The sequence below is a fragment of the Ammospiza caudacuta genome, chromosome 12 (assembly GCF_027887145.1).
Source record: "Ammospiza caudacuta isolate bAmmCau1 chromosome 12, bAmmCau1.pri, whole genome shotgun sequence".
In the NCBI taxonomy this organism is placed as follows: Eukaryota; Metazoa; Chordata; class Aves; order Passeriformes; family Passerellidae; genus Ammospiza; species Ammospiza caudacuta.
The window spans coordinates 7,418,284-7,443,893 of NC_080604.1; the positions used below are offsets into that span (position 1 = coordinate 7,418,284).

A 25,610-nucleotide genomic window follows, 5' to 3' on the forward strand; every position below is an offset into this window, starting at 1 on the left:
TTTGAATATCCTCTTCCAAAATGAATTTTTGTGAATTTTTAAAAGAAATTAATGAATCCAGTGGCAAGGTACTACTTCATAGCAATAACAGAATTCAGGGGTGGAACTCACCCCTGCCCAAAGCATGCACACCATAGCAGTTTATTGCCATTTTGTCTGCAGAAAAGCATCTTGCACTAACTCCACAGTAAGTTGAAACTTCTGTTTCTTACATTTGTTTTGTGATGCTTTGTGGCTTCCTGTTGTTACGCAAAAGTGCCACTGATTAAAGTAATCCATAGTGTGACTGGGGAGGACTTGTAGATAACAAACTGGTTAACTTGGCTGAGTGTTGCTCATTTTTAACAGAAGTTTTGTATTTATGTCATGCTGTTCACAGGGAAAACTGCTGGTAAATGTTGCTATTACAACTTTATCTTTGGTGTAAATGTACAGTCTTTTTGTCTTGTCACTTTTTAGCTTCTCATGGGGGTGAAACAGTTTCTCTCTGCTGTCAGAAGCAGTGACAGGGAGGTGACAGGTTGGCAGCTTGGTGTTCCCTGAAAGTGCTGCCCCTCCACCTTGGAGGTGATCTATTTAATTGTTTCATGAGGACAGTTACTTGGGGGGAATTACCTTACTTGTGAAAAAGTTAAGATTGGTTCAGAAACCAGAATGTGGTTTAAAGGCTTGTAAGCTGGGCAAGCATGATGTACACAGAGCATCCTCTGTAAAGCTGAAACTCATCACTAATACCTGGAAAAGCAGGTTTAAATACCTGTTGATATTTTGCCTGACTACACCTGCAATGGTTTGTGCCTCTTGAACCAGAATATCTGCAATTTGAACGGGTGGAGGAGAATCAAGGATATTTTTTGAGAGATCATTTCTGAAGTAAGAGCCTAAGTAATTGTTTTTCAAGAACTTATGGTGAAAAAACTGATGAGTGGTACTGAAATTTGGGCAGATGGAAGTAAAACAGTTATGTAAACCTCATTCTTAGTGGAAGGGTTTTGCATTAGCTTGTTGTGTTTGTCTTCTTTGGGATGTGTAAGAATTTAGTATCTTGCAGCTGTAACAAAGAATAAATCTGTGTTAGGATATGAGGCCAGATCTGACAGAGGTGAGGCTGCCCCAGCTCCGACCCTTGGCTGTGTGTTCCCAGCAGGAAAAAGGTTTTCTTGCCCAGAAGGAGTTAGAAATGGAATTTCCTAAAAAGATGGAACAAACTTCAGACCAGACAGAGCAAATATATGGACCAGCCACTGTTTGCACACCAGCAACTGCTTTTGTGCCCTTGTTCCTCTGTTTCCCACACTTGTTCTTCAGGAGTCCTTCCAGAAGGACCAGGGATGGGGTGGAAGTACATGGACATAAATGGGCAGGGTATGAGAGGAGCTTTCTGTCAGATGCCCAAGCAGTTTCTATAATAAACTGCAATAGACAAACTTATCGACTCTCTTATCTTTGTGTATAGCTGTCATTATTTTAATACTGGGTTTTTTTGCTTCCAGCATGTTAAGAATTGTCTGCCTTTCTGTGAAGGGATTATCAGACTAAAAAAAGATAAATCTGTCCTTCTTTCCTTCTGTAATTCAGTTTGCCAACAAAATAGAGAACATGTTGTCAGAGAATGTATTTGTCCTGCTACTGATTCACTTGATTGCATTCTGATATTATGAACTGCCCCAAGTTATGAGAATACTTTCCAATTTGGGTTTAGGTCTCCAGTGATGAAAAGAAACAGCTCGTTCTACTACCTGCTTTATTGTTGGAAATTAAATTTTCTGGATGGGCAGTCGTAAAGCTCAGGCCAATGGAATGGTGCTCAGATGTGGATTATTGTTTCATGTGAGGGATATGGATATGGGCAGTCAGAGAATGGAGCTCTAGGAACTGAGAGGTGGCAGAAGGGAGTTTCTTTGAAAATGGATCCTTGGAGTTTGATATGGTGAAGTGCAGTAGTGAAAGATGCATTTCATTGAAGGCTGTAACATTTCTGTAAGACTATTTGCTTTCACTTTTCTACATTTTTGTTGCTTTGGAAGTTGCTGATTGTCTTCAATTATATTTTTTTTCTCCCTAGTAAAACGCTTCAGAGAACCAAAGCATGAAAGACGTCCCTGGAGGATATGGTAAGTTTCTGCATGCTTTATTATTAAGTTCTTTTCTTCTTGCATGTTGTAGAAATTGAAGGGATGATGTTAGTGTCTGATGATTAAAATAAAGAAAAGTAATGACAAGATATTGGTAACTGTCAGTGAGGAACCAAAAAAGTTACCAAAATACTTGAGTCAGGCTACCTCCTGTGTGTTTCCTGGGTAGTCACTTCTGACTGAACACTTCCAGGAATCTGTAGAGATGTGCACTTAGGCATAAAGCTTCAATTTGTGCTTCTTTCTAAAGACAGAAAATTAGAGTAGCCCTAAGATGTATCTGAATATCTACAAACTTGCATAAGCATAGAGGGAGATCTCAGCAGGGCTCAAATAAAATTCCATGTTTTCTTGGTATCCTGCTATGTATAAAATAGAGAACAGCATGATAAAAAATACAAGTACATCAACTATAAAAAATGCAAGATATAAAAAGTGTGTTTGTGTTTACTACACTTTAAAAGTTCCTGGATTGAAGCAATGCCAGCATAAACTTTACCAATTTTGAGACTGGTGTGTGTTAGGCTGCCATTCCACTTGTTTGAGACTTCAGTGGTTTAAATTCCCCTCAAACAAAGCTGCTTTCTCAAAACTAACATTGACCTTTATTTAATTGAAAAAAGAAGTACAAAATCTTTGTGTACTACAGTCTACCTCATCCTGAAATTCTGACAAGTGCACTGATAGCCCTTAATTTTTAAGCAAAGGATCTTGTTCTGGGACTCAAGTATTGTTATTTATAGCAGAGTGCACTGATTAGATATGTAACTCACTGGCTTCCTGCCTCATCTCCAACACTCAGCTCTCTGTGTCATGCAGTGAATGAAGAGATTGAAGTTCAAGACAGTTATCAGGGAGGGTAGATGAATTCAGGCATAAAATGTCATTTGGGTCTGTTGGGGTGTTTAGATCTTTTTAGACATACAAACAGCAGGCAAAATGGTTGTTTTTCTGAATAATACAAACACACTCTTGTCTGCAGAATACTTATTATGGTTCTTATGTTTTACATTTAATGAAACATCCACTGAAAGTTTTGGTTTTATGCAAAGGTTGATGAAAAAAGAATGCTAAGGGCTGGAGTCATTACTGAATCACTGTCTAAGTGGGGGGTTTATATTTTCCCCTTGAGAAACAAACACTTTTCTCTCTGACTTTATCATTTGCTTTGGAGATAATATTGTCAAGGTTGGAATTCTTTTGCAGTGTGTTCTAAGCTCTGCACTGTAGATAAAATTCAGTGAAACCACTTCATGCTTCCAGGTGAAAAATATGCTGGCTTTTAAATGAAATACTGCAGATAAAGGACTCATTAGTCACTGTTAAGTTGTTCGCCTACAAGCACATGATGAGGATTTTATTTTTGTCTGTGCCAGAAGCTTGCTAAAAATGCATAAACATAAAAGGTCCAAAATACCTATCAGGGCTGGAATACTCATTGTTTCCAGGAGGTTATTAAAGACTTAGCTGGAGTTAGTCAGGATTAGCTCTTGGATCATGCACATGATACCAAGAGGATATCCACAGACTTTGTGTTTACAGTGGTAGGTTTCAAGTTAATGTGATTTGAGTTATTGTTAGAAAAAATAGGGGCAAAATTTAAAATGAAACATTGTTTAAAAAGAACTAAATACTGCGATACTTTTGTCATTCTGGGGTTCTCATTTGGAGAAAAAAAATAGTAATAGAGATGGAGTTTTAATTTACATAAATTTGCAATGTCTGGCTGTGTTGTAAGCAGTTTTGTGTGTCTTAAAAACTCTTTTTACTTTACATAGGTTTTTAGATACTTCCAAGCAAGCCATAGGGATGTTGTTCATCCACTTTGCAAATGTCTATTTATCAGACCTGACAGAAGAAGACCCCTGTTCACTGTGAGTGTTTAATTTTGGAATAACTGGCCTTTATGGAAGTTCTGGGGCTGAGTTGGTGTATGTGGTTAGTAAGGCAAGATAAAGCTGAGAAGAGAGTTTTCATGATAAAAATCAGTCACTTTAAAAACCTGTGGTTTAAACTTAGTTAATCAAGGGTCAGGATTCTTTTCTTTAAGTTCATGGCTGGCAGGAGTCTGGGCTGTGTGTAGCTATGTTAAATCTAAAGGGCAAAGCCTTGCTACTTGTCCCTCTCCAGTGAATGAATGGAGACTTGGGATGCACATTGCAATTCAGGTTTGCTTACTGAAGGTGCTGGGACCAAAGAAAATGAATATCCAGTGGTGTTCACTGTAGTAAAGCAAGGCTTTAATACAAAGTGAGGTTGCTTTCAGGGTTATTTAGCCAAAATCATTTGTGTTTGTATTTGCTTCTTAAACCTATGTTGTAGTATTATTTTCATTTTGTTAAAAATGGGAAATCTTGCTTGGTAGGCAGGCAGTTAGTACAGAAATTAATTCTGCAATGTCACGCTTGGAGCAGTGTGACTAAATAGATAAGCATTTCTCTGTAGTGCATTAAACCTGAAGATTTTATGACTAAGACCCCGACAGGCTCTTTACAGGAGCTCCTGAAGCAAATGGGAATTGTTTGGGTTTGTTCTTGATAAGGCTCATGCTCAAAGTAGCTTACACATTGCTGGTAGTGGAAGCTGTGAAATTACTTTTAAAAGCCCAGTAATTTGCCTTTTAGAGCCAATCCAGTTCCTTTCCATGGCATCTGCTCACTTGTTGTTCGTGAGTAAACAAAGGAGAGACACAGCTCAAGGAACATGCTTGTGTTGCTGCACAAGCCAGTTTTTATTCCTTATTCCTCCTTGGTTTCTTCTGTGCTCCTGCATGGTAGAAATGTGCAAGAACACTGCTTTTCTCTTCCCACCACAAAGCATTCTGTTAGGCAAAATGCATCTATTTTAGCACATGAAATGTAAAATTTGAGTTATGACAGTTTCAACAATACCAGGCATCATTGTAGGATTTTCCTTGCTTATAGCTTTAAGAATTTCCTGAAAAGTTTAAAAACTGGCAGATGCAAATTACTTTCATTCAATTTTTATAACTCAAAAGTATATATTCAAGTGAGGTAACAAAAGCATGTCAGAAATTGTCAGTGTTTAAAGCTAAGGCACAATAGTGTATTACAGTATTTTAAATTTAAAATAACTTTGTTTATAAAAAATAACGCAAAGCACTTTGTTAGGCAAAATAAAGACATGTGCAAGACAAGTCTCTCCTGCATTTACATATTTTTATTTTCAAATCCTTCTTTTAATCTGAGTGTAACATGACACAAGTAAGAGAGTGAGATTATTCAGTGTTCTCAGGATAACTGAAATTACAGTGTAGAGCTGAATAATTTCTCAGACAAGGGTGCAGGTTCTTGATAGCAGAAAAAATACCATGCAGCATTAACCAAAATCTATCTTAGGAAAAATATCCCTAAGTTTGAAGGTGGGTGCAGACATGCCTGGCAGCAGCACAGCAGGTCCTGTGGGCAGGTTAGGGATGCATCCCAGGGTGAGCCCGGTGTGCTGGAAAATCTCGGTGTTGTGGGGAATCCTGGGCATCCCTGGGGCCGGGAGCGCTCTCTGGCTGTGGAGTAGGTGCTGGCACCTCTGATTTCCCTGCTCGTGCTGCTGCTGCTGCCGTCCTGCTGCGGGCTTACAGCAGCCTCTTGTGGCCTCAGCAGGACTCGTGCAGAACTGGATTGCCGATGTTCTCTGCACTCAGCCTTGATTTTAATGTTTGACTAATGCAACGTTAATTAAAACTCAGATTTGGTGAACTGTTATTCAAAAATAACTATTTTTATCAAGTTTGGGGATCTTTAAGGACAGAAAAAAAATATTGAGACTGCTAAAACTATTTAAAATATAGGCACTCAGTGTAATTACAGAAGTGGGTAAATGATTGTTCTCAGTACTCAGGCTTCTCAACATACTTACAGATCTTTTCTCAATCATGGTGTTCAAATACCCCAAACCTGTAGAAAATAGACCCTGACTCCTTGGGTTTTTGTTTTTCCTTTCAGGTACCTTATCAACTTCTTGCTGGATGCCACCTTAGGGATGCTGCTGATCTACATCGGGATCCGAGCTGTCAGCAGCATCGTGGAGTGGCAGCAGTGGGAGTCCCTTCGCTTTGGGGAATATGGTAAATGTTCTGCTCTGGCACTGAAGTGGTTCTCAGGGTAGAATCTCTGAGTATTTCAGCAGGTGGTTAACTCATCCTCAAATTGTTGTACAGTCATTTTAGTGTTTCACTTGTCATGAGGGTTCTTCTAAGTTCTATATCTCACCTTGTGTCTAAGAAAGCTCAGCAAGTCTCTGAGCATTCCCTGAGTTTGGAATGACTGCTTGAATTTTTACTTTTTTAAGGAGTGATTCAACAAATTATGACATTGGCTAATCTCATGGAAAAAATACCAGCATGATAAATTTACTCTGAAACACTTCTAAAGAAATGATTTCTGGAAGGTCATTTCCTAGTAAAGCTTTCACTGAACCACATGTCTGAAGATACAGACCAAGAGTTCTGCCAGCCCTCTTTGAGCAGCCACATCCCTTCAGAGAAGGAAATGCAAGATGATCTATGCTGCTCCTCAAGTAATGATCACTGGAGCTTGTGCATGTAGGGTCTGTGTCTCTGGTGAAAAATGTGTGAAGGACAGACTGTGAAATCACTTCCAGGTGAAGTTGCAGAGTTTATCTTCCATTACTCAGAAGTCCACTCATGTGCAGAAGTTGTGGATTTGCAGCTGCAGTTGAGTCTCACACATTCTTAACATCAGCATTTAATTTTGTTCAGTCTGTTATTCTCAGATTGCTGAAAATGAAATTTTTGTGTATATGCTAGAAATCACATTTGCAGCTCCTTGAGACAGGAGTGGGAGGAGATGTTGCCTTATAAGAGAGCTGTGGCTCTTCATCAGAGAGAAAAACAACAACCCCAGTGGTTTGGGGGAGGAAGAAGTTTAAGAAAGTTAAAAATGTTTGCCTAACAAATTAGGAGCTTTCACAGCAGTTTTATAATTATTACTGGTAGGATTTGGTTTTGTAGATTTCTTTGGTTTTAATGATCCTAAGCAGCTGACAGAACTAAGAATAAGTAAAGACCTTGTGAAATTGGAGCACTTTAAAAGCTTGAGAAGTTTGCAATCAAATAACATTAATTGCTATTTGCTTTAATGTCAGAGGTTTAGATATGATAACAAGCAACTTAGAAATAACTGCCTATGCCATCAGCGCATGTTAGATTTATGGAGATTTAATGTGTATCTTTTAGGGTGCAGTTTATGGCCACTTAAGCTATTTAAATCAGCACTGCCACAACACTGCTTGTCTGTTTTATCCCACGTGCCTCAGTCCAGTATTTCCACTCTTTTCCTTGGACTGGTGCATATGTGACTCTTCAGGGAATTGAGAGCTAAACCATCAAAAATTCACTAGATATAAGAAAAGTAAATAGTTCCTCCAGATTAGTCCCAGACTTGTGTCTCTGAGGGATTAGCTAAGCACCAATGCCCAGGGAAGGCAAAGGGGCAAGGAAAGAGGTGAGACCTCTTGCCCAGAGCCCCATTTTCTGATTGTTGGTTTGGCTTGAAGCCATTTGAAGATGTTTGAGCAGCTTTCAGCCCATATAAAACTTGAGTTTCCTCTTAGAGGAAAAAAAAAGTGTATCTATTATAGTTATAGGTAGGTATTTGTAGTCATGTCAGATGTTAGATTTTATTTCTCCCTAATAACATTTTGAAATTTTTTGTGTGTAATCTGTTGTCCTTTCCCATTTTAATGTGCTTTCAACAGTAAGCAGTCTGTGGGTGGGGAGATGTGGTTAGTATATTCACTCCCCTGAAATTTCTCTATTTCTTACTTTCAAAATGAAGCCAGGTCTATTTTAGTTATGAGGCATTTCTGACTGCAGTAATTAAGCTCTTAAAATCAACAGATGAACTCGTGTAGTGCTTTGGAGATGGTCTGTGGCTGCTCCAGTGTTGTCACTTTGAATTAGATCTGAAACACCTGACCCTGTTTATTGAGTATTCTCCTCTGTGTGTGTATAAGTGATTTATGAAATTACATAACCTTCTTTTGTTAGTTGTTCTCTCTAGTATCAGATCATTTAATTAGTCACTAACTTTCTTTTCTGCATCTTTATTAATGTGCTGTCCTGCCCTTAGTGTGTTAGGTTTTTAATCAAGCTGGAGTCATTGTCAGGACTGTTTTAAAGCATATTGCAAATCTGCATTTCCATTAATCATGTGGGAGAGGCTTCTGGTATAAAGAGAATTCGAGAGCAGATGCAAAGTTATCAGTTCTGGCTAAAACTAAGTAGGTGCAGTAAGGTTTGGCCCTCTGTAAGAAATCCCATGCAAAAGGACAAGTTGCATTGGATCATTTGCTGTCATCTTGTTTTAAGTGTCCCTGGTGTTCCTGAAGTGAAAACCCTCCTATCACCAGTTTAACATTTTTCAGTTTGACCCAAAGAACACTGTTATTTTTTGTAAGATTTTTAAAATAAAGTAAAAGAGGGGACTAAAATGCAGTTCTGTGGGGTTGCAAGTGTGTTTAGAACTTGGGATTTTGAAATTAAATATGGAAGGTGTAGCATAGAATCACAGAGTGTTGTGGTTTGTAGGAGAACTCAAAGCCATTTTGTTCTACCCCCTGCCATGGATAGGGGCACCCTCCACTATCCCAGGTGGCCCCAAGCCACATCCAGCCTGGCCTTGGGCACTGCCAGGGATCCAGGGGCAGCCACAGCTTCTCTGGGCACCCTGTGCCTCCCAGGGAACAATTCCTAATTCCCAATATCGCATCCATTCCTGCCCTCTGGCATTGGGCAGCCTTTCCCCCTTGTCCTCTTGCTCCACAGCCTTTTCCACAGTCCCTCTCCAGCTCTCCTGGAGCCCCCTCAGGTACTGAAATGCTGCAATAAGGTCACCCTGGAGCCTTCTCTTCTCTACACATCTCCTCTCTTCTCCACCCCATGGGTCACTGAAGAGTATCAGAATTTTGGAGCATTTTATCTGGAGTACTAGAGTCAAGTGCTCAGCTTGGAGATCAGTGTGATTTCAGTTTGTTTGTAAATATGGGAAAACAAACAGGAGCCCTCCTTCCACCCCCAGGCAGGTCTCTTCTTGTGACTGAGTGATGTTTGTGTTTCTAGAGCCTAAATAATCATTTGTCTCAAGTTAGTTCTCACTGTGAGCTCATTTCCCTTCTTAGCTCTATTACTTGATCCCTGGTGATTCATTACTTGAAGCTGTCACAAAAATAGCAATGTCCTGCTGGTTTTAAAAGCCTCTTCTTTATATGGAGGATAGTTTTTAAGCATAAATGCCTCAAGGAAGGAATGGATACCAAAATATCAGCATTTATAAATGGTGGCTGTTTGTACAGCAAAACAGCACTGCAGTCTGATTTATGAACAGAGGGCCAAGACACTCCCTCAAGGGCTTTTTTACATCAGAATTTTTAATTTTATTGGATTTGTCTTCATATCTATGGTTTTATATTCTCAGATTCATTGCTTCAGCAGTTGGATTTTAATAGAAGTACAGAATGTGTTAATATATTTGAGTGTGTAAAGAGGAGAAAAGCAGTCATGATCTATACTGAAAAGAATGTTCCCTGCGTTCTCCTTCCCTTCTTGTCTTGAGCTACTTTAGCTGCTGCAAGTAGGAGACAGGTGATAAATCCCTCCTGGTGATTATAAACTCCACTGGCAACTGAATTGGCTGTGGCCTCTTTCCTTGGCTTTGCCTCTCCGTGGCAGAGCTCAGAAATTGTATTTAATGCATCTTTTTCCTCCAGGTCTTTATTTGCCCCTTGCAGAGCAACTTACTTATAGCCAGGCGGGGTGGCTAGCACTGCCTTCAAAACTATTTAAAATTTATTTTGGAGTAGTGCTGTGAGTTGGCATTTTCTTAAGAAAAAAATGTCAGGATCTGAAGAACAGAAGGAAGTTACAGGGTAGAGGAATACCAGGTATTGGGTTCAAGAACTGTTTCTAAACATACTTCCACAAAGCACCTGATGGCAGTGGCAGATACAAGTATAGGCTAATTTGGCATTGCCCGGCAATTTCCAAAAATGCTGCTACAGTTGTCACTGCAGACAATTCAAAATTTTTCAGTTTCATTCTTTATTTGTTTTTCTTACACTAGCAAGATTTCCAGTAATTTGCTGGACTATTTTATATATGACAAGTATAAAATCAGAATTCAAGAGATGACTGTAAGAGACTTTAGAAATTAAATTAGAGCTTTATGGCTTCAACATTAACATTAAAGTTCTAATTTGGGTTTGTGTACAGAACCTCTGAATGTACAAATGGCTGAAGGTGCTCTTTGGAGCACCTTCTGGATGTGGTGATGTTATTAACTTGAATTTCATGGCTTATGAAACCATAGAAAAAAAAATGGTTAGAAAGGAACTTCATATAATCCAACCTCTTGCTCAAAGCAGGATTAACTTCAAAGCTGAAATGGGTTGTTCAGGGCATGGTCCAGTCAGTTTTTAATTTCTCCATGGTTTAGGATTTAAGAACCCCTTTATCTAAACAACCTACTCCAGTAGATTTAACCACTCTCACTGTGAAAGCTTCTTTTCCCTCATATCAGAATTTTATCTTCACCTACCCAGTCTGTATCTTCCCACCTTTCTTCAAGCATACTGCTGGGACACTGTCAAAAGACTTGCTAAATTCAAAGTAGGCAGCATCCCTGTTGTCCCCACTTGTAGTTATAGCTGAGAGATAATTTTGTAGGTGCACACAAAAAATCCTCAAGCAGAATTTAATATATACAACTTCTAATTTCAGTCATGTACCAAAATAAAACCCCAAAGAAACCAGCACCACTCCCCACAAAAATATTGTGGAACAAAACATTCATTGGTGAGAGTACACAGCACTTTTAATATGGAGTTTCACAGTTTTTGCATGTACAAAATCTCCTGAGAGTTGCAAAAGATGCAAAATTGTTTTCACTGTCTTTGCTTTTAGGAATGAAATAAATATTGGAAAAGAGATTAGAATAAACTGTTCGTTTCAATTGTACTGCTATAGCTAAAGCTAGATTATTTTTTTAGTATTTGCTAATTAGTGAGAAAAACTAGAGAATACTAAGAAAAATGGGGAGTATAGAAATTAATTGCTAAAATGTAATTCTCAAACCTAATTCAGGCCTTGTATCTTCAGAAGAATCACAGTTGCTTGACTTTGACTTACTGATGTTTTCCCTTTAAAATTCTAACTCTTTGGGTTTTTACAAGAGAAGCTGCAACTGCAATATTTAATTGTAAAACCTGAGCATTTTAATTGCTTTCCTCTCAGACTGTTGAGTGTTGATCAGAAACTCAGCCTGTAAAACTTGCTTAGGAAGTCTTTGTTGTTTTGGACTCCAGTCTGATTTTCAGTTTCTCTGTGTAGCATTTCAGCAGCAAAGCCTCAGTCTCAGAGTATTACCAAGCATTAATGCTGAAAGCCTTTCAGGAGTGCTCCAGAAAAGGAAGCAGCAACTGTCCATTAAGCATTACAAACACATAAAGGCATCTGATTTTCCATTGCACATTATTCATCCCCAGGCTAAGAGTTTGGAGCGGCCTTTGATGAGATTGCAGAGGCTGCTGCAAAGACTAAAAATCTGTCACCCCTCTCCAGAGCTTGCTTTTGTTTTCTGGTGAAGTGCAGCTTCAGACTCACCTGCAAAGCTTATTAGGCTTACCAATCCTCTTTTTTTCCCCTTTTTTGTCTTCTTTTTCTTTCTCTGCCTTCTTTCAAAGAGTCTAATTGTGTGCTTAAGTTTTCCTGTTCAAATATTTCTGGTCTTCTTTCTGTCCTGGCAGATAACTTCATGCACTCAGGTTTTCACTCTGTTGAGTGCACCTGCTGCACCCTTTCACATTGGAGCTACAATATGATCCTAATTTTTTATTGAGCTTAATTTTTTATAGCAGCTCTTGCACCTTCAATTGGTTACTTATGGTAACTCACTTTGTAGAGATGAAAAATATCTTTAAGGTAGCCCAGAGACAATGGGGAAATTTAAGTTCTACTTAGACTGAAGGGAAATGTGTTTTCTCCAGCCATGTTTGCCTCAAATTTTCCCCTTTAAGACACTTAATATGTCATGATAGAGGATCAAAAATTAACAGTATGGGCAGAAACACAGTGAAAATTTATTTGTCTTGCTTTCATCAGATTATGTGAAACAGTATGAGCATATCACAGGTACTGCTGGATGGGACAAAGTCCTGTTATATTCAGTTTCTGGTACTTTTTGAAAGCTGGGGTGAGACAGAGGGAGGGGAGGGAGCAGCACTGAAGGAATTGGAGAAGGCACTTCTGGAGGATTTAGCTGCCCTGCTGTCTCTTCCAATACTGCTTTTTAAAGATGTTTACTCTGAAGTAAATCAAACTTATGCATACATTGAACCTTTCTTCTTTCTTGCAGGTGACCCCCTGCAGTGCAGTGCTTGGATGGGCCAGTGTGCTCTGTACATAATGATTATGACATTTGAGAAAACCATCATCATCATAGTGCTGCTTATACCTCAGTGGAAAGAGGTTGGTGTTTTTACAGCATTTTGCAGACAAGTGAATTTCAGGTGGAAGCTGTAAAGACTTCCAGCTGTGTTTATTGGTTTGGCTCAAGCATCATGATTGTCTACACTCATTGCCATTTAACTCTGTAGTAGTGTTATGTTCTTTAGTTTAATTAGGATACTGCTAATGAGACCTTTATCCATTACCAGGAATATCATATTGTATTTGGAAGGTTTTTTGTAAACTGAAATATCCAAAATTTAATTCTATCTCCATGTCTAAAGTACCCTTGAAACTACTCAGTGGTTCTTTCTTTTCTTAACTCTAATTCTTGCCTACAGCTATTTTGTATTCTTGTAGTATTTTGAAGAATTTTCTTTGCCTGACCTTGTTGATAGGTTTTAAGTGTAGACTTTTAGAAATTCGTGGTGGATTCGTGGAATCCACTGGTGCTGACTGGATTAACCTTTATTTTGATGGGCTCTGTGCAACCAGATATTCAAAGTGGTGCTGATATTGCCCATTAAAACCAGTTAGCTCTGTTGTGTACCCTGACTACTTCAGGAACTCTGTTCTCCTTACTGTGTATTTTGTAAAACTCTGCTCTGTTTAAATTTCCTAAAGATGGTTCTACATGTTCCTTGGGAGTGGCTCTAAAATGTTCAAGATGATTCCAAGGCAGCTCCTCAGACTTCTGTAAACAAAAATGACAGAGATAAGTTTCCTGTCAGCCCCACTTACTTATCTGTGGTAATTTATGAGCTGTCCTAAATACTTTGCTTTTCTCAAAGCTGCCCTTTTTTGGTTCACCTGCATTATTTCTGTCACGTTAGCTGGTACATGAACATTGCCCTGCCTAAGGCAGTTGTGCACATACTGCTGTGAGCTGAACCCAGTCCTTTTCTTTCCACAGGTGGCTTTATTGAACCCCATAGAGAACCCCCAGCTGGAGCTGGCAATCGTCATGCTGATAGTTCCCTTCTTTGTTAACGTTAGTACCACTCACTTCTGAGATGTTTATCCTTCTGCCATGTGCTCATTAATTAACATTAGTCCTTAAAATGCTCTGTACCTTGGTGCTTGAGTTAATTTAAGGGCTGCTAAAGAATGGGTAAATTGTCTGGTTATGTAGATTTTACAAAGCTGAAATCCATATGGAGCTAAAGAACCAGGTTCAAGAGAGGGGCAGAAATGCCTCATAGACCCCTTTGGCCTGATGACTTCAGTATTTTGACTGACACAGAGATTATAAAATTACAGTGAAATTTGCTTCAGGAAGCAGTTGGTCTAAGGACAGACATCCTGTGAAGTATCCTGTGTCTGACCATAGCTAATAGCAGCTGGCTGTGGTGGAGCAGAGGAAAAGGGCAAGTGTGCAGTCATCCTTCCCAAAGTACACTCTTGCAGCAATCAGGGATTTAGGGATTAGAGCCAGAGACAGAGGGTGTCCTTGCATGTAATGCTTCACCTGCTGGTAAAGCATTGCTACATGAAGAGTTAATACACAATCACTGTGAATAGTCACCACTTCTCTGATTTTCTTCTCTTCCATAATGGGATAAAGTAGCTGGATTCTAGAGCATTCCTGAAAGGGGTAATAAGATATGTGACACTGTGCCTACACAAGATTTAGCTTTTGGCCAATTCAAAATTATTTTCAAGTTCATTTGGTCAGTATTTGGACCTTCCTTCTACTCTGAAGAAAGCTGAACTGTTGCTTTCCCCTTCTTTTAACAGGCGTTAATGTTCTGGGTAGTAGATAATTTCCTTATGAAGAAAGGGAAGACAAAAGCTAAACTTGAAGAAAAGGAAGCAGGACAAGACTCAAGAAATGGAAGTAAAGTCCGTTACAGGAGAGCAGCATCACATGAGGAGTCAGAGTCAGAAGTATGTAGAGTTAATTATTGCAATTAACGCAATATCAATCCAGTTCATCCCTCCTGATACTGATTTCATTGTAGCACTGTCAACTTAGTGTTGATTTGCTGAGCATATATCTATAGCATTGGCAGTTGAGAACCAGTTAAGGAAAAAGTCATGGTTGTACCACTCTGGCAGGTAATTTCCTTGCAGATGGGCAGGAAGACACAATAATATATGTAAATACCATGGCTAAGCTGTGCTGCAAGGGCTTCTAAAAAATACCTTACAGGGAACACAAAACTAATAGACAATTCTAATTCAAAGAGAGGTTAATAGCTTAAAGTGAGAGGGAGCTGGTGGAGGTAACTGACCTGATTTTTGAGAATTATTTACATAGCTGCCGTAGCATAACATTATTCTAAATTACATTAAGTGAGCAGTTTTTAGTTCAGCTGAAAGATGGGTGGTTTATTTGAAGGTGAGTCAGTTTAGCTTTAGTAAGTTAATGTAACTTTTCTGTGAGGTAAACAGTGCTATTTATGTGGGGTTTGCCAGGTAATGTGACTGCCTTGTTACCAGTGTGGATCAAGACTTTAAATATTCTCTCAAGATGCATCCACTGTTCTGGCATCACTCTTTGGGTTCAGAGTCAGTGGCTGTAGTGAGATTAATATGCATCCATCCTTCTGCAAAACTTACTGTTGGTTTCTGATAGTATCTGCAATGATGTGGCAGTAAATCCTAATTGTGTTCTAAGCTCTTTCCTGAGCAAATAATAAGGTGCTTTGCAAGCATAAAAAAGTAAAATTTAAAAGTAGAAAGAAGGATGTGACTGCTCCATGTGCTCAGAAGCTGTAATTTGTTTTTAGATCCTTATTTCAGCAGATGATGAGATGGAGGAGTCAGATGCTGAGGAGGACCTGCGCAGACTGACCAACTTGAAGCCCATCAAGAAGAAGAAGCATCGCTTTGGTCTGCCTGTATGACACATTCCTTGGCCTGTGGACTCGCAGGTTTTATGGCAAAAACTTCTGTCAGTGGGGTTTAATGTTGCAATTGCATCTCCCTTTTCATACAAACTGACTTAGAAGCAAGGTCTACCAACAGAAGGCAAAGCAGTTGGAAGACTTCCAGTTCAGTTGCACTACAAACACACTGACCAGTTATGCAAGAATGTCTCCTCATCATGTGTGGGAAATGGACGAGTCACTAAGGATTCGTGTGGGAGGTGTCAGAGAAGATCAGAGAACAGATACAGAATCTTTCACTTTCAGTTACTGATGGGACAGTGTATGGAGTTCTCAAAAAGGCATCAGAGTTGACTAAGTTAAAGGAGTGTGTTTTATTACTAAAACTGGCTTTTGCAGCATAATTCCTAGAGCAGAATAGTTTATGGTTACAAGCTGTAACTTAACATTATTTTTTTAAGTACAAATGTTTACTTGCTACCGGGTACCTATGGAACTAATAGGTGGAACAAAGATTTTTTTCCAAGTCTTCTCAAATCTATCTGACTATTTTATATTTAAGTTATATTTTCATACAGTTGTATTTAAAGATTCTCTTTATCAGAGAAATGGGTACCGTTCCCTTTTTTGTGCAGAACAGGTCAAAAGATTTGTAGTGAAAATCTTATTTATCCTTGTCTCCTGATTTAAGACAAAGGGATTGCAAAGGGAAAAGCTCTCTGTCACTGCTGAAGTCACCAAATATCACTAAAAAATGCAGTCCTGTGTGTGCTCTTGACCACATAATTTGAAAATACCTTTTTCAGTAGGAGGTGGTGTTTGCATATTTGACAAAGGTGCACTTTAGTGTATAACAAAAATCCATTGTGATAAGTTGTTTGTGAAATGAGTATCTATGGGTACTCTAATTAATTCTTTTTCTGCAAGTCTCTTGTGCATACCTCTCAAATGACCCAAAAGAGATGGAACATTTCTGATACTTTTCCTATTATAGGGCCTGCAGTACAGGACTGTGATCTGATTATAGCAGTTGTGCTACAATATTGCAAATACAATTCTGTCCCTTGTTTTTTGTTGGAAAAGCAATCTTCTACTTAATGTGCTTAACAGCAACAACAAAATTTCTCCTATTTATTTTCCATAAAGTCTCATTATCCTTCAATAGTAAAAGAACAACCCCGAGGGGTAGAGTGCAGTTGTTACCACAGCATTTCTGGGATTTTCAGTGTCTCTTCTGATAATTGAGAGCACGTGGTGATCTGAAACCTAGCAGACATGTTTTCAGTGATATCCTTTTGCTTTGCATATTTTCTAAATGATTGTTTCTGACAGCTTTCCTTGCTTAGCTAAACCTTGTGCAGGACAAGGCGATGTGTCAAAGAGGTGACAACAGACCTTGAATGCAAATCTGTTGTAGTATCTGGACACCAGAAAAATTCCAAGCCTTAAACCAGTTTCATTGGAAAACTGCTCAGAACTTTTTAAGATTTTTTACATTTTTTTATAGATTTACTAGGTCTTAATGTGATTTATTATCCAGACGACTTACCTGGGCCTTAGTAAATACTGAACTGTGCGCTCCCGTGCTTGCTTTCACTATTCCAGCATCCCTTTTCCTGGTGGCTGCCAAGGGGACACGATGCTCTGACACCTCAGGGTGTCCAGCCAGCTCCAAGGGACATTTACCAGACGCGAGGTTTTAGTTGAGCCCCTGACCTTTGTTACTGTGCACTGAAACGTAAGAACTGCAATAAGTTACAGTACTAGTGTTTCCTTTAGACTAAATCTAGAGACTAATGACAGTGGAAGCTTACCTGAGTTCTTTTAACATGGGGGGTGGGGATGGGGAAATGTCCCTAATCAGTGTTGCCTCTAGTTTGGGGGGTGTGGGGTTTTTTATTGATTGTATCACTCCATCTTCTCTTGACTATTGACCACTGGGCGGGCGCAGATCTCCAAAAGCACAGTACTTCAAGAAATTCATCAACACAATAGTCTCCTACAGCTCACTTTTCCAAAGGGATTTAAGAGTTAGGACTGGCTCTTGTCACAATTGTCAGCATTTATTTTTTTAGCATAGGATTTGTTCTGTTTCAGATAGTAAACTGAAGCTATTGAACATGTGCTACGTCCCAGTGCAGAGCATGGCTGTCCTCACCAGCTGAGATAACTGAGCAGCGCACACAAATTTAACTGTGCCAGCTTGCATCTTATCTTCCTTTTCCCTCCTCCAGTTACTTCAATTATCGAAATGATTCTAGTCTCATGTTTAGTCTGTGATGTGTCAGTATAAAATTATGGCCTTAATCATGTAAAAATATTTCTTTTGAGCAGACCTCAAGCTTATTGACCAAGTACAAAACAGTATGAAGCGCTATGGAGCAGTTTCTTGAAGGTGGTTATAGAAAAGGTTCTGAATGCCTAATTTCTCATGTCTTAACTGCTTAAATGTCTCTTCTTGTGAGATCTAGATATGCCTAGCAAGATGATGTAGTAAAGCACTATGATCCAAAGACACAGAAGTATTTTAAATACACAGTAGTAACAGGAGGAGCAACCTTTAGAGGGAAAAAAATTAAATTCTCTACTAAGATAATAATTGTATTCAGAATTTTAGGTAAGTAACAAAATTTGGCTGTTTTTTCTATACATTCTTTGTTACTATTGTGAAAGAGATGGAAAATGTAAAACTAGCCATTTTCCTCTCTGTAAGGTAAAAATTGGAATTTGTGCAGTAATTATGAGTAGGACAAGTCCTTTTGTCTGACAGGCTTGCATGTGTGAGCAGGGAGTGTGTGCTTAGTGCTTCACTGTGTCTTACCACTTGTTAGGATGTATTGGCAGTACAGTCTGAAATGGACTTTTCATAAAGAGTTGATCCAGTGAGAGATTGCAACACCATGTTTGCATTATCCTCCAGCTGTCACTCTGATTTCTGCCTGGCAAATGTACTTCAGGACAACTCATAGCAAAGGTTTAATTCAGGCTGTGCTTAGAAAATAGGATTCTGTTTAATGACAATAAGCTATGTAGTGAATGCCAAAGTAAGAGGAAGGGATTATAACTTAGAGAAGAGACACAAATATTGGTGGAGATGGAATTTACCACAAGTGGTCAACCTAAATACATTAACTGTTCCTAGTATCTGACCTGTGATACATCTGCATAAACTTAAAACACTGGTGTTGTCTAGTATGTGGTTTCCAAGTTCTGGCTTCAATATGTTCAGATCCCCTTGTCTTACTTTAAGTAGGTGAATGCTGTCTGTTAATGTTACTAACTAAAATGTACTATAGCTTTTCTTCAGGGAAAACTCAGAAACTGAGTTGCAAATTAGAGCAATGCAAAGTGATCCCCTCGGGCAGGTGTCTGCTCCGATCCCTGCCGGGCCTGGGGAGGGGGGCCTGGGCTCTCCCGCTCTGCTCAGAGCTGAGCATCACAAGGAATCTCTGCCACTGTGCTTGACTAACCCGTGTTTGCAACTTTGCTGTGCTTTTTACAGGAGAAACCAGTAGTGAAAGCTAATAAATTCAGCCACACCAAGTCAGAGTACATCTACAGCATAGGCGTGCAAACTTTTTTAGGTGAAGTTTCCAGTTCAATTACTGAAAATGACTACTATGGTTTTACAAAGTAAAACTGCAGTATCTTTAAAAAAGGGACTCTTTTGTAGGTGTTTTTGTCTTGTGTGGGTATCCGTCTCAAACTGAATGTGGAGTTTGTTTGTAAGTAAATTCAGAGTATAGCCAATGTGAGCAAAACCAACAGCTGTATTCTGCTGCCCTCTGTTTGGACCATATTGTTTAATCAGTGGTGTTACCTTAAACTTTTAAGGGTATCTGATGTAATTACATTATAATGGTTTACAATAAAGTCTGACTTATTACAGATTTGTACACTTGTTTTATACTTGTTCTGTTTCAAAGTGCCTGTGTTTCAGTGTCTGTGGTGTCCTCTCCTGGGAAGCAGATTCTGCTACTTGAGTTTAACTTCAGCTCTAATTGTGCACCCTGTTATGTTGATTTTAATTTCAGTATATTTATTTACCTTAATGGCAAGTCCCATTTGATTGGGAAGAGCCATTGTTCTTAAGCTGCAAATTTTGTTTACAAGTTTAAGAATCCTTGCAGGCTCCTCTCAGATCCATTTCCTGAGGAAGGTTTTTTTAGAAACTGAACAGGATGGACCCAACTCTGCCTCTGTAACTCCTCTGTGACATTTCCCTGTTATTTTCATACGTTCCACGTGCCACATCCAAGCAGCCCCACACTCACTGCACCCATTCAGGGAATTCAGAGTATAATCTTCACTCTACCTAAAGTGGCAGCCCCCTGAGAGGTTGTTAGCACTTTCCTGGAGAATTCAAATCTTCCCTGACATTTGGAGACCACAGTGGCAGCCATGTGTACATTCACTTAATTCTCTATGGTCATTGCCATATTTTAGTTGGAACCATTCCTCCAGCAAAGGAGTTTTCCACAATTCCTAGTACGGTGGAAGTTTACAACTTGTATTTTTAATAGCCACTGTTGGATAAATGAGCCATTTTTTTTCCATTGTCATTTATGTACCATTTAACAGATCTCAAGGACCTCAACCAGGTGAACAGGATGTCTACTCTAAAATTTAAGTAACTGTTGATTTAGGCTGGGTTCTTTGTGAGGAAAAATAGCCCATAATCTATGCAAGAATATGTTTGTGCTGGTTTAGGAAATGGAATTGAAGAGAACAGAACTCTCCAGGCTTTGGGGATGTTCTAGAAACCCCAGGATGTGCTGCCTGCCTCTCTAAGCAATTCACCTGCCCCAAATGGCAAGCAAGGTATGAGTGGTTAGATTTTGTTTGTATAGATTAAATTGCTATGAAAGCACAACTCTGTTGCTTTTGAGTGAGGAATATGCAGTACCAATTAAGTGAAACAATTTTGAAAGTTGAAGGGAAAATAATAGTTCGGTGTCCTGAATTCTAAATATTTGCTTTAAACACGCAGAATGTTATTTTGCTGTCATAATAGAATAGTGACGCTTGTGGGGCTGTAGAGAAACATCTTAGTAGAGAACTGTTGCTTTGTACAATAGAAAAAAAATCTGTTTTTTCTAAGGTCAATGTTTTATTCTTCTGTTTTGTTGGCCTACTAAGGGCACTGCTGCTCTGCAGAAATGCTTCTTCTAAGCATTACTAAGGCATGGGTTTAAAATAGAAAATAAAGCTAGGGAATAGCTAAGGGCATAACATCCAAGCTGCGTTTTAGCCTACAAATAATTCCCCCAATAAAGGAGAAGATCTCAGGCCTGGAAAGAGTTCAGCTTAAAGGCAGTTTGGGCATTGGGAGGCCTGGGGAGTAGTTCATAGCCAACAGATCCCACAGTCCTGCTCGTACAGCGCTGGAGCTGTGGTTTGATGTCATGTTTTCATAGTGAAAAACAAATTTTTGTTACTCTTGTGCTTCTCTGTACCCTAAAAGCACTGGCAGAGCCTGAGGAAAGGCTAGGGCAGATTTCTACCACTACAGCAGTTGATCTCTCTAGTCGAAGGTGTTTGGAGGTCTGCTATGCCTGCCCTTCTCACATTAACCCACCTGGCTGGAGTCTTGGTTCTTTGTAGGTATTGAGTGCAGTCACAGAAGCTGATTTTTTTTTTTTTATTTATGTAAAAATTTCATATAAAAAACCAAAAGGGAAGCATTCTCCTACTCAAACCTCTCCCAGTATTGAAAAATAGAACTCATGCTCAGAGATGGCAGGGCTTTACTTAATTAAAAAATTGTTTAGAGAACAAATATTAAAAGTTCTGAGAAAGGGTTTCCTGCTGTCAGCAAGTACAGTGGGGAACACCGAGTTTATCCGTGTCTGAGTAAGCTATTACTGTACAGATGTGGGTGAAATGGTTAAACTTGCTGATAGTGCTGGAAGTAGAAGGTGATTTTACTCTCTCAGTTGTGTAAGAGCCAGTACTGGAGCATGATCAGAGATAGAGCTGTAAGGGTAAAACCATACCTACTATATTAGCTTTCCAAAAGACATGAAACACTCTCCTGTTAAAGATCCTTGTGCTCAAGTGATTCAGGGCGCAGTTATGCTTTGGACTTCAGGTTTGCATCATCTTTAGAGAACACATATTTTTGTTATGCTGGGAAAGCAATGCCCACTCTTTTTTTCCCCTCCCTCCCCCCAAGAGAGTTCAGAGTCAATTTTGTGTCCATAACAACATTTTGCCTTTTAAAGCTGTAAATAGCTCCCCAGCGGACTCCCCGGGCAGCGTTTTTGCCGGGACCCCGGTTCACCGCTGCCGCAGCTGCCCCCGTCAGCCCGGCGCGGTGAATGCTGCACGCCCGAGTCATCGCCAGGAATAAACCTCGGACAGCAACAGCCTGCCCCGACCTGAATCATCCCGCGCTGCTGCGGGAACATGAGCCAGCCCCTGACTTCACTCGGATGCTCTATATAAGTCCAGGAAAACAACAGGCGCTCGCAGAGCTCACGGGCTGGATTTAATCAAAGTCGGGAACGACCTGGGAGGGATTTCAGCGAGGGAGCACCGCAGTTATGTCACAGGTACGGGGACATCTGTGCGCTGCCAGCCCTCGGAGCAGCGCCTGGCAAACCTGCTGCTGGTTTGGATGCTGTGCTTGGAAAAGCTTATTAGCGAGTTCCTCCCGTTAGCCAGTGAATTCAGCTTTACTGCTCTGTGACTTGTGTGATTAAAATATTTTAACAAATGCATACTTAGAAAGGAAAGCAGCTGCTCTCTACATGGTTAATTAATTTAGCTTTAAAATGTTCTGGTTTACCTTAAATATTTTTATTTGTGTAGAAAGGGAAAAATCCTTTCCCCTGCCCTGTGTTGGGATGTTTCACAGATGGAGGAATCTCTGCCTTTCTAACACACTTTCTCAGACAGTGATTCTGAAATTCTGTTTTGCAAAGAGGTGGCTGTGCTGAAATGTCGCTGTGTAAAGCTTAGTGCATTAACATGCAGGAGAAAAGAGTGGGACTGAAAATTCTAAGGGTTAGGATAAGATATTTGAGACTGAAATTTTGTATAAAATGAATACTTTTATATTGATTTTATAACTATTGGTTTGTCTTTAATGCATGCCCCAATTAGTCAGTGTTTCAAAGTGCTCTTGAAACGAGCTCAGAAATGGTGAGGTTTCAGGTAAATGTTACATTTGCATCACAAGCTGTGTGTGCCTGGCAGAGCTCTCCTCAGCATTAGTTTTACAGGAGTAGTGTGATGGAGAGTAGGAACACAGAGAGAGTAGGAGAGCACAGTTCTTCAGCCATAGAGAGTAACTCAGTTCAGCTGATTTTCTTTCCTCCAAAGAAAATAGCACTTAAAACCCAGTTGTATGTCTTGTAAAGTAGCACTTTCTGTCTTGTGACAGGAGGAGATAAAGCACAGGCTGCACTCCCGTGCCAGGAATGGCTCCTGCAGCCCCTGCTCAGAAATTCTGGCAGCAGTTAGCAGTGGTGGGGCTGTGACAGTGGCAGCTGCTGGCCCTGGCTCACCGTAACCTCTCTGTGCACCAGCTTTGCTCTTCAGCTGGGGCCAACTAATCCACAGCAACTGTCCTGCTGGAAAATCCTCTGTGATCAAAGCATGAGATGGTTTATTTTAAAATAACTGGGTGACATTCAAGAGCTCTGCTCAGCCTGGTTGTATCTTTCTGCATGCCAAGAGCCACCTTTCCTCACCCTTTCCCCAGGAATTCCCTTGGCCCAGTGGGTAGAAGCCTCACAGTTAGTGTCTGTTACCAATAATGAGTGAAGGATCCTTGCAGATTTCACATTGCTCTTAAAGCAAGGGGCTTTTCCCCTTCCTGGGTTGGCTGCCTGTGGACCGTGCCATGGGCATGAGGGACTGTTGCCATCATGTGCCAGTTGTCATTCCGGAAGGACAGGTGACTCCTGGCTGTGGGGATGTTTGGTTCACCAGCTGAACAGCCATGCACGAGGTGTTGTGAATTTTGAAGGGTTTGCTGACACCCTTTCCCCTCGCTTGCTTTGGCTACTCATGAGTGTTTTCCCCAGAGATCTCGTAAATGTTTTGTTTCCCACAACACATGTGAGTGGCATTGACAGTGAGCTATTCTGAGCGTTCCCAGGAATTTGCAGCAGGCAGAAATCGTGCTGAAGGCTCCAGTGGGGCCAGCCCACCCATCCAGGAGCCAGCCATGCAGGCACTGTCTCTGCAGGCTCCCTGGGACCCGCTGCTCCAGCCTCGAGGGATTTGTTTCCCTCCACAACTGCTTTTACCCTCACAGGCAGTGCCTGAGTGGGCTCCACCAGTGCCAGAACCCAAATATCAGAAGCCCTGTGTATGTAGTGATGGTCAGAGAAGTTTGTTGTTGATCTTTCAGTGTGCAAATCTATTAGAGTTGGAGTGTGGGGGTCTTCTGTTCCTCTTGATCATATCCCTGTGCCCCTGAATCTTGCCATGAGGGCTACCTGGTGGGACATTGAAAATCTGTCCATGAAATAATAAACTGATGGAGGAATGCTTATGGTGTTGGCTGCTGCAGAGTGGGGTTGTGTCTGACTGGGCAGTAATTTAAAGATGGGGTAGGCTGATGAAGCAATGGTATCCCTATTTCCTTGTAGTGGAATAAACTGTGAACAGATTAGTACTTGGCTTTAGCAGAGCACCACCTGATGATGCATCTGTTTCTGTATTAGGTTTCCTTCTCCTTCTTTGGGTTCCAAATCCAGGGCTTTAGATGTGTTCAGTAGAGAGCCCTGTTGAATGCTCAGATCCTTTTGTTCCTTAAATTTAAGATGATCAACCATGGGTCAAGTGTTTATTTGAACTTAAGCCAAGTCCAGATTTGGAATCTCTCTGACCAGTTTCCCAAAGAATTAGTAAGTAGACACAATCCAAATTTAGTAATAAAGTGATTTTTCCTTTCCAAATATTGGGCAGGTTCTTGAATTACCAATCAATACTTGCAGAATAAGCTGGTAGGGGTGGACAGAGAAAATCTACGATTTTTTTTTAAATTAAGTTGCTCTTTCATTGCTCTTTCAAAGGCTGTACAATAAAAAGACAATTTCAGAGCGGTAAGAATGGTAGCTGATTTTGAGAAGGGCAGTGGAATTGTGATTATGGGAAGATCTGAAGTAGTTGAGTATGTAATTTCAGAACTGAAATAGGTGAAATGTTGTGTTAGCAACTCTGTATGTTGTAGCCTTTGGGTGGAGGCAGCTTTGTTCCCTGTGCTTTGAAAACAAAATACTGATGTGTGGGTCTGTTTCTTAGCCAGCCCCTGTGAAAAAGAAGCGTCCTCCAGTGAAGGAAGAAGACCTCAAAGGAGCCAGAGGAAACCTTGCCAAAAACCAGGAAATTAAATCTAAGACCTACCAAGTGATGAGGCAGTGTGGTAAGTCTCCTTGACTGGAAGCAATTAAGCAGAGTAAAACATTGACTTAATTGCCCTTTTCAAGTAAAAGGGTTCCTCATCTGGTGGACAAGTGAAGTATTTATCAAATGTATATGTGTATTTCAGCAGCACTAATTTGACTCCCTTGAATTCGGGTGGTATTTCACTGATTGTCTCTCCTGGTTTTCTTTTCTAAGAACAAATGGGCTCTGCAGCACCTTCCATATTCAGCGGGGCTCGGACAGGGGGTGAAACAGTCTTTGAGAAACCAAAGGATGAGCCAGCCAAGAGCGTCTTTGGCTGAGGGTGGACCTGGACATGACTCACCAAAATGATTGTTGTAACATTTTTCAAATGTTTTCTGTTCCTTGCACTAAAGTCACTGTAGACTCAAGTAGCTAATTTCTACTGTAAGTCCTTAAGTAGTGAAAATACTCATGTCAAAGAGTAAAATTCCATGTTCATTTTTATTACATGCTTTCTTTCTATATATTGGATAATGTTTGCTATAATTGTTTAATAAAAAAGGTTGTTGGACTCAGCTTGGCACACTGTGGTGACTCATTTCACTTGGGGCTCAGATTAATTCCGTGGGCACTTTGGCACTACAGGCAATGATTTTGTCTGTCAAATGCAATTTAAAAATACCCTGATGACACAGTGTCAGTGTAATTTCTTCACACCAGGGGATCTGAGGAGGAGCTGATCAAAGGGGCAGCACAGAAACCTGGAGACTTCGCCCAGAACTGTGTTGCTTACAGCGACACCTTGGCGAGGGCCCTCAC

The 25,610-nt window shown here is 40.2% G+C and overlaps 1 protein-coding gene across 2 annotated transcripts in view; it reads left to right on the forward strand.

Moving 5' to 3' along the window:
• LOC131563049 (musculoskeletal embryonic nuclear protein 1) overlaps nucleotides 1–25,367 on the forward strand; it is a 40,746-nt gene extending 15,379 nt beyond the window's left edge. Inside the window, exons 2-11 of one of the 2 annotated variants that reach the window (XM_058812917.1) lie at nucleotides 2,066–2,114; nucleotides 3,914–4,009; nucleotides 6,098–6,219; nucleotides 12,524–12,636; nucleotides 13,529–13,606; nucleotides 14,353–14,502; nucleotides 15,348–15,458; nucleotides 23,089–23,104; nucleotides 24,709–24,825; nucleotides 25,023–25,367. In XM_058812917.1, the coding sequence (XP_058668900.1) occupies nucleotides 2,066–2,114; nucleotides 3,914–4,009; nucleotides 6,098–6,219; nucleotides 12,524–12,636; nucleotides 13,529–13,606; nucleotides 14,353–14,502; nucleotides 15,348–15,458; nucleotides 23,089–23,104; nucleotides 24,709–24,825; nucleotides 25,023–25,129 (959 nt within the window). In that variant the 3' untranslated portion in view covers nucleotides 25,130–25,367. Of the gene's footprint in view, nucleotides 1–2,065; nucleotides 2,115–3,913; nucleotides 4,010–6,097; nucleotides 6,220–12,523; nucleotides 12,637–13,528; nucleotides 13,607–14,352; nucleotides 14,503–15,347; nucleotides 15,459–21,774; nucleotides 22,001–23,088; nucleotides 23,105–24,704; nucleotides 24,826–25,022 lie in introns of those variants that run through there. The other variant, XM_058812916.1, reaches the window with a different exon arrangement.
• Nucleotides 25,368–25,610: the final 243 nt, after the last annotated feature.